At 52.5% G+C, this 8537-nt stretch overlaps 1 protein-coding gene across 2 annotated transcripts in view; it reads right to left on the bottom strand.

Annotated features, from left to right (window-relative positions):
• Positions 1–355: 355 nt before the first annotated feature.
• The window catches only part of MYH10 (myosin heavy chain 10), a 94850-nt gene continuing 86668 nt past the window's right edge, over positions 356–8537 (bottom strand). For both annotated transcript variants that reach the window (XM_030505751.1, XM_030505750.1), the window contains 8 exons: positions 7439–7600; positions 6261–6389; positions 4966–5054; positions 4604–4727; positions 4311–4519; positions 3413–3521; positions 2614–2786; positions 356–1930 (listed from right to left, as the gene is read on the bottom strand). In XM_030505751.1, coding sequence (XP_030361611.1) covers positions 1786–1930; positions 2614–2786; positions 3413–3521; positions 4311–4519; positions 4604–4727; positions 4966–5054; positions 6261–6389; positions 7439–7600 — 1140 coding nt within the window. In that variant the 3' untranslated portion in view covers positions 356–1785. The remainder of the gene's footprint in view (positions 1931–2613; positions 2787–3412; positions 3522–4310; positions 4520–4603; positions 4728–4965; positions 5055–6260; positions 6390–7438; positions 7601–8537) is intronic.

The following is an 8537-nucleotide window of genomic DNA, read 5'->3' as shown; positions in this document are numbered from 1 at the left end:
GCCCCGCCCGCAGCTCCCAGCCCCTGCGGCCGCCCCCTTCCCTGCCCTGCCCTCCCCATCCCCATCTCCTCTGCCCCCTCCCCTCCTGCAGCCCCGGGGGCCAGGCCGCAGCCTCAGCCCCCCCGGCTCCCTCCTGCCCCGAGCCTGCCCCCCCCGGGACTCCAGTGCGGCCTTCAAGTGCTGGGGAACGAGACTCGACCCTGCCCGAGGCAGGAGCCGGGGCTGTGCCCGTGCCCTGGGCCCGCAGCAGGGGTCAGCGCTTGTGTGCCCCAGCCACACACCCCCTCCCGGCTCCGCTATCCTGTATGGAGGTCAAAACAAGAGGAAAACAAAAGAGGAAGAAGGGAAAAGCAGCTTCCAGTCATATTCTCATTTATTAAGGTCTATGCCAGCCTCAGGAGAGAGCTCTTCCGGTAAGTAAACAGAGCAGGCGGCCGCATCTATAATGAATAAATTTATTGTCTTACAAAAATCATTGTCTAGAAATATGGGTATACAAGAAAACAAGATATTTGCAGTCAGATGCCTGGTGGTCAACAGCCAGTTTGATTAAAAATATCCAAACACACACAACAAAACCTTTGCGACGGATGTTAAAGCTTTTAACCAAAAAGGAAATCCACGTCGTTTGAGCATGTGGCAGAGGAAGGTTCCTAGTTAACACTGATTCATTGTCACTAATATCCATAATACCACTTGGACTAGAGAGGTACATGATATGAAGCACAGTCAAAATTAATACATTAAATCATTGTTATAGAGGCAAATTATATATGTAACATTGTCTTAGTACTGTAGTGTCTAAGGCACTTTCTGTAATGTCAGTTTCCAGCTATTTAAACAAAAGAACGCTAAACTACCGCTGTAATACTGCTCAAAACAAGAAATAAAACAACAACAACAAAAGAGGATTCACATCCACTGGCATGTTACCTGCAGGTGGCAGCACCCGCGGCCCCGCAGCAGCCGCTCGGGCCCGGGCCCGCTCTCGGGGCCATAAGTTAATAAATTAGCTGTGCCCGCGCCGGCCCCGGGCGTTCCTGGTGTTCGCACTGTGTGAGCTGCCCCGCGGCCAGGGCCGTGCCGAGCGCGGGGCTGTGCGCGCTGCCCCCCCGGCCTGTGCTGCGCGAGCGCGAACGGGGGAGTGCCGAGAACACTTCCCAATGACACTGCAGGGTACAACTGGACACTACTCGTTCATCCCTACGCTTCCCCTAACGCTTCCCGAGGCCTTTTCACAGTTCACGCTGATTGTGTGCGACTGATCACAACAATTAGGAGAAAAAGAAAGATACGGGTGAGGTTTGGTCTTCAACGATCCAACAGGCTCAGCGTGCCCAAGGGCTGCCCGAGCACAGGAGGAGGGGAGGGATGTTGTCTGTACAAAGCATGCATCGTCGTGACACCGCGTCTGTCCCAACCACCCACCCGCCGGGAATGAAGTTTCTGTGTTGATTAAAAAACAAAAAAGAGTTTCATCCTTCACATGATGCTTTATAAAATGGCTTTACAATGAGTATCCGGAAAATAGATGCACTGAACAGAGACGATCCCGTTTCGTTTGCTATATATAAAAAAGCAGTTGTACCTATATCTGAAGCAGGGTACAGTATGGTGAGGCTGGAGAGCCTTAAGACATAGTTGACCTACGATACGTAACCTTGTAGTAGCATGCCGGCGTTCCGTAAGGCAGGTTGAGGGCCGTGTGGCAGCCCTAGTGCTCAGGAGAGTCCTCGCGCTCCTGTGCCCGCTGCGGGAAGGTCTCTGCATGCCCAGGGACGGGCTCTACTCGGCCGGGGCCGCCTGCGCCTCGTTCACGTCGCTGCCTTTGCTCTCCGCGTCGTCATCCGAGAGCTCCAGAGAGGCCCCTTCGATGTGGAGCTGCCGCCGCCCGGATCGGCTCGAGGAGAAGGTGATGGGCCCCCCCCTCCTGCAAACAGGCAGCACCCGGTGAGCGCCGACGGGCCCTGCGCCAGCCCCTGAAACCTCCCTCTGCCCAAGGGCTCGCACTGTGCTCCAACACACTCCCAACCCTCCTGCTTTGGTTCTACCATCACCTCAATTGTGCAAGGACTGAGTAGCTTCAAGTGTTTTCTGCATGCGAGCACCAAGCCCGGCCCAAGCACGGCACAGAGCAGGTGCTCTCAGTGACCACCAGCTGCTCGTTGTGCAGTGCTCTGCCTCCGGAGGTGGGTTTTGTTCAGCAGCAGCCTCCCCGCTGCCGCCTCCCATCTGTACCCGATACAGACCTCGATCCCAAAGATGCTGAAATGCTCCCACCAGTGTGGCTCAGGACAATAGGAATGGGAACCAACCTCTGGCAAAGCACAGCTGAGCCATCTCCTCTGTCGTGTTTATCTAGGGCTGGATTGAACTGCCAACCCCAGGGAACCTGCCATTGTGAGCCCTGAAGAGCTCCAGCACAGGAGCCGTCAGGAATATGCCTGTGGTCCGGCAGCTCCCTTGTTCCCATCACCGGGCTTGGTCAGCAGCTCCCAGCAGGCTCCAGTTTCCCTGTTGCCATCCTGAGCTCTGCTGTTGCTGTTCAACAACCAGATGCTCCCCAAGGACACGGAGTCTGTGGGCACCCGAGGGCCTGGACAAAGCACCTACCGTAGCCTGTTCTTCAGGGTGCTGACCTCCCGGCTCAGGCCCTCGTTGGCCTCTGTGGCATCGTCCAGCTCACGCTGAAGTTTACGCCGGGAAGCGTTTGCACGTGTGGCCTCTTCCTCAGCCTCCTCCAGCTGGCGCTTGAGCTGCTTCATTCTGGCATTTGCCTTCTCCATCTGAAACACAAACCCACGGACTCGGGATCAGACCGGAATCTGCGGCCCATGACTGGGAGTGAACCAGCACGTGCCCTCCCAGCCACGCTGGCTGCAATGGGCCCTACCACAGGCTCCTGGGCACACTGCAGAGCTTCAGGATCTGGGAGACAGGAGCCAAACAGCCCGTCACACAGGGCCCACGTGGGGAGGTCTGGGCTGCTGGGAACTACTGCTCCAGTAGGGACAGGCCAAGGGGAATGGCTTTAACCTGCCAGAGGGGAGATTGAGATGAGCTCTGAGGCAGAAGTTCTTCCCTGTGAGGGTGCTGAGGCGCTGGCACAGGGTGCCCAGAGAAGCTGTGGCTGCCCCATCCCTGGCAGTGCTCAAGGCCAGGTTGGACACAGGGGCTTGGAGCAACCTGCTCTAGTGGAAGGTGTCCCTGCCCGTGGCAGGGGGTTGGAGCTGGATGAGCTTTAGGGTCCCTTCAACCCAAACCGGTCTGGGATTCTGTGATCATCAAAGTAGGTTTCCTTAGAACCTTTCATAAAACGCTTCTTACTGAGCCCTTTCTGCTCCCAGGATGGGTTTATTTTTATTTGCCTTTTCTGAGAAACAGGCCTCAGAAGCCCAGTCCTCCCACCCACCTGCTCCTTGTACTGGTCTGCGTGTCGACGCTCATCCTCCACCTGCATGAAGACTTCTTTCAGTTTCTTCTCTGTACGACGGACCAGTTTGTTTGCAGCTGCTCTCTCCCTGCAATAGTCAAAAGCCAGAATTCATCCCAGTGCTTGAGAGCCAGGAGCACCAGCACTGTCCTTCCTGCAGGGCTCTCGCCTCCTCATGTAACTGGTGCTTGAGGCCCCTTAACACGCCTGCCACCACCACCAGAACTGACTTAGCTGGGATGCAGCATGAACTCAGCACTGGAGCAGTGTGAGCGTGGTCTGCAGGCTGAAGAGACGGATACAAAAGTGCTTCTTCACAATGAGATTGAACAGAGCAGCTTTAAAGTTACTGCTCACAGCAACAAGGTGCTCCCACAGAGCCAAAGGCACAAAAAGCATGGAGATGACGTGACAGCCCTTCACATTCTGGGAGGAACTAGCTAAGAAAAACAGTATTTGGAGGCTCAAGGTGGCAAGGACAGAGAGGAAGAGCTCACTGCAGAGCACAGGATTCATCTCAACTGTCACCCCTGAGCTGTCCCACTGGCTTCCTTCACCCAGAGAGAGCAGATGGCTCAAGAGGATGTTTCATCTTGTCTTGAGAAACTTCTGCAGCACCGCATGGCCCCTGCGACCACCAGTGGCCGCTCAGGGGGGTCACCCAGCAGTACCAGTTACAGAGCAAACTGATTCTGACCTGTGCAACCCCAGTCACTTTCCAGCTCTCCTGTTACAGCGTGTGCCCTGAGCAGCAGGTTTCCAGGTAACCAACCCTGTGCCTGTGCTCCAGGCTCCCACCTCAGCCCTACACGAATCCAGCCACGGAGGTTTCAGACACTCGACTGTCAGAACTCAGGCAAACAGATTTTCCCCTTACTTGGCTTCCTGCTCGAGCTGCTCCTCGAGCTGCACAATCTTGGCTTCTAGGGTAGAAATTGTTGCCTTGAACTTGGACTTGACGGAGCCCTCCAGCTCCTGCAGCTTGGCTTTCAGCTCCTTGTTCTGCCTCTCCAGCTGCTGCCGCGCGTTCTCGCTCTTCTGGGCCGCGCTCCGCTCCCCGGCCAGCTCCGAATTGAGCGTGTCCACCTTGCACAGGAGAACAACACAACATCAGCCGGTGCTGTTCACAGACACCCCCGGCTCCCACAGCTCCGCCACCGAGGGCTTCACCTGCAGCGTGGTCTTTCGGAAGCGCTCGTTGAGGAGCTCCATGTTGCTCTGCTCTTCCTCGAGCTCTTCCTCCAACTGGGCAATACGAGCCTCCAGCCGGCGCTTCTCGTCCAGCAGCACTGACCTAGAAAGGAAGTATCTGGGTCAAGACATGTTCGGATCTGATACAAAGCCACCGGCCAGTTTGCTTCTGCTGCTTTAGGCACTGCAAACTGCCATGAGCAGCTCCTGTGTCAGCAACGCTCTTCATAACAAGGGATTGTTATGATGAAGACAGGTCAATGCAGAACCTGCAAGCACCTGCTGGTGCCTCGAGTGCACCAAGTTCCTCGGAGGCACGGTTAATACATTTGCTGACTCACTTTCCTGAAGCACTGTTTGCAATCTCATCAGCCAGCTCGTCCCTTTCTTGCTCAGCATGGCGACGGGCCCTTTCAGAGGCAGCAAATTCCTGTGGAGGATCAGGAAAAGATTCATTACAGCATTAGGAATCTCAAAACTTCTCAATTTAGCTTCCGGGAGATGCTGTGAAGTGTAATATCCCTGGGGTCCTTTAATGGATAAGCAGAAGCAGCAGCTGTAGAAGCAGGACACATCATTTTGATGTTTCCCCCTGTAACTGCCACGACTACATTGGGTTTACTTCTGCTCTCTGAAGTGTTCCTTGCACAAAGTTAAGGACGAGTATCTGTGAAGATCAGTAACGTTCAAGCCCTAACCTGCAGGAGAAAACCACTGTCACATGTGAACAGACACTTTCAGTGTAAAGTGGGCACTAACTGAAATAAACTGTTTAGGTTCTTCATCACAGAGCACGTGGCATGAATGAAAGCAGAGGGTAGAAAATCAAAGCTTTAGCACCATAGAATCAATAGCACTGAATCTCACACTATAAACCATATCAAATAGCAGAAACAGCCAAGTGTTTGCTAAGGAGGACAGTTAAATGCACTGCAAGTGCAAGGTTGAAGTCCACAAAAGAATGAGGTGGAGAAGCTCCAGGGTCCAGGTTATCCATAAAGCCTCCAACAGTCAGTGTGGTGAAACCTGAGTGTCTGCTTCCAGCTTTGGGCTGCAGCTACCCCAGGACAAGAGAGGCTGGCTCTCACAGCAGGCAATTCTGCTGATGTTTGACCCTGTGGCAGGCCAAGGAGGTGACAGGAGATGGGTGGTATGTGCCAAGATGTACAGCTCGTACATGAATTGCCAACAATGGAGCACATTTAAGGCAGCCCTGCCCCTAAGAGAAAGGGGTGAAGATGCCAGAGGGCAGTGACAAACCTCCACAGACTGAAGTGTTCCACTGAGGTACTGGAGATGCCGTTCAGTGCTTTCACATCTCCACGACTCAGGTTTGGTGCTGGCACAGTGCTGTGCTCCCTGCAGACACTCCTGAACACCTTGCAAGTTTTAGTGAGGTCTCAAACCTCTCAAGCACTGGTCAAGCTTTCCAGCTCCCCAGGCAGAGGAATGGGGCCCAGACTACCAGAATGATGCCTACAAAGCTGTAAGAAGTTCACTAATGACCTGGGGCAGGGGGTCACCCAGTTCTGCTCCTCTTCCCCTGTTCAACTCACCAGACAGCTTTTTACCGGTTTTACTCTGATCTTCACCTCACTCGAGCAAGAAAAACCTATTTCTTGGATTTCAATCTCACCTCTTGGAGCTGAAGTATTTCTGCTTCAAGACCTTTGAGCTTCTTTTCACTCTCTTTGGATTGTGCAAAGATCTCATCCCTGGATGCACGGGCTTCTTCCAGCTCCCGCTGATAGTCTTTCATTTGAGCCTGCAGTTGGGAAGGCAGGAAGGAAAAAGCCACATTGCATTAGGACAAGCACAAGATCTGTTGGCAGCTCTGAAGTGTTTTGGCCTTTTGGTTTCTCCCCTGTGAGGGCGCCCAGAGAAGCTGTGGCTGCCCCATCCCTGGCAGTGTTCAAGGCCAGGTTGGACACAGGGGCTTGGAGCAACCTGCTCTAGTGGAAGGTGTCCCTGCCCGTGGCAGGGATTGGAGCTGGATGAGCTTTAAGGTCCCTTCCAACCCAAACCATCTGTGAATGTACGATTAAGAGGTAAGACCGTCCTCCCAAAGTGGCTTCATTCCATTTCAATGCGTTTTCAGTTATTATTTAATAGTAAAGCTTCATTTTCTCATCTTCCCATCACCCAATTCCTTGTCAGAGATATCACATTATAAGACTTCGCCTCATTTATCTGGTGTATTTCTTGTAGGAAAAGAACTCTAATACAGAGCTGCTCAACTACATTTGTCATGAAACCGATGGCGAGGTAAAGCTGTTGGATTGACATAAAAAAAATCACTTAAATGAGCTAAAACCACCCAAACTTATTACAAGTGTTCTCAGTGCAGCAGCCACCCACCTGTGGCAGTCACTGTGCACCCCCTGAAGCACACACTCACACTTCCCCTCTGGGTACCAGCAGGTCTGGCTTTAACCTAGGCTCCCTCTGCAGCGAGGGCTCAGCTCCAGCCCTGCCCCAGGCTGAGGGAGGCTTTGAAGCAGGATTGCCAAAGACTCAAGGACAGGGCAGAAAGGCAATTTCAATTTAAACAATGCAGCCTAGAGAGCAGCACTCAGCAGGACCTTGGGCAAAGTGTTGAAATGAAGGTGACTGCTGGGGACAACCCTAACCCCTTACCACGAGTAGGATGAGAGGAGTTTTGAGCAGGTGCTAAGTTCAGGCTGACATACGTCAGCACAGTCGAGTCTGAGACCCCTTTTGCCTTCAAGCTACAAAATGTATGTGATGAAAAGCAACAGCCCTGACAGCCAGCCACCAGGAGAGAAAGCAGCTCTGTGGATCAGCTGTGCCTACCTGGAGCTTACGTAGCTGTTTGATTGCCTCATCCCGAGCCTTGTTTGCAGCCTCTATCTGCCCTTCCAGGTCTTTCAGATCCATCTCCATCTTCTTCTTGGCTGCCACAGCCAGAGCCCTCTGCTTGCGCTCATCTTCCAGCTCGGCCTCCAGCTCTCGTACCTGCGACACAGAGGCATGGAACAGGCTCAATGGAGCAAACACAGACCCCTAACAAAGTGGCTGGTGACTCCAAAGGGCCCTGGCAGAGCAGAACTGACATTACTCCATTGGAAAGGCCAGCAGAATGCAAGCTGCATGGTAGGACACTGCAGACGGCAAAAATGAAACCATAAATTGGAAGCAGAGATCTCTGGACTGACAAAAAAGAAACCAAAGGCAGTAACTCATCATCTGAAGCATTTCCATTTCAGCTGTTCAGCTCCATAGTGGTCAGCATCTTGCCCAGCACATCTATCCATATTCAGGTATCACTCGAGGGCTAATTCTGACTGAACCACCAAGAGAACAGAAGAAGTAGAATCACCTCATTTTCTCAAGAGAAAAAAGAAGTCATTCCCTTAGAGAGATATTGGGTGTTTTCTCCTCAAAGCTTAATGTTAATTTAGCACCAGCTTCTCTTACAAGCATGAAATACTTTAATATTTCTTGAGTCTCTCCTCATCTGCTTTGCGTTACTGGAATTCTCAAGTCTGGCAAATCTGGAATCATTGCCACAATTTGCATTTAGGAAACTGTTCACTTTATTACAGCCTTTCAGCCCATCCTGGCATCCGTGGATTTGTTCCTGCAGATCAAATAGGATGAGCTTGAAAGCCCACGTAACCCACCCCTGTCCTTCAAATACAGCCACACAGCAGTAACCACACCCCTGCTTGCATGCTGAGTGCTTTTGGAGGCTCATCAGTGTCAAACACCAACACTGATAGTGGCCCCTCCTCAACAAGACCTGTTCTGGGGTTTGTGAAGAATTGGGATTTCTATAGATCAGGATCTTTAAGGCTTATTTTTCTGGTAGCAAGTTATCACTGAAGCCACAGAGCTTCGACAAAAGATCCTCACACCCTTCCCAATGTGAAGGACAGTAAAACAGTCATAC

The sequence above is a fragment of the Strigops habroptila genome, chromosome 14, assembly GCF_004027225.2.
Source record: "Strigops habroptila isolate Jane chromosome 14, bStrHab1.2.pri, whole genome shotgun sequence".
Classification (NCBI taxonomy): Eukaryota; Metazoa; Chordata; class Aves; order Psittaciformes; family Psittacidae; genus Strigops; species Strigops habroptila.
The sequence above is the reverse complement of the archived record's forward strand: the minus strand, read 5'-3'. Positions and strand labels throughout refer to the sequence as shown.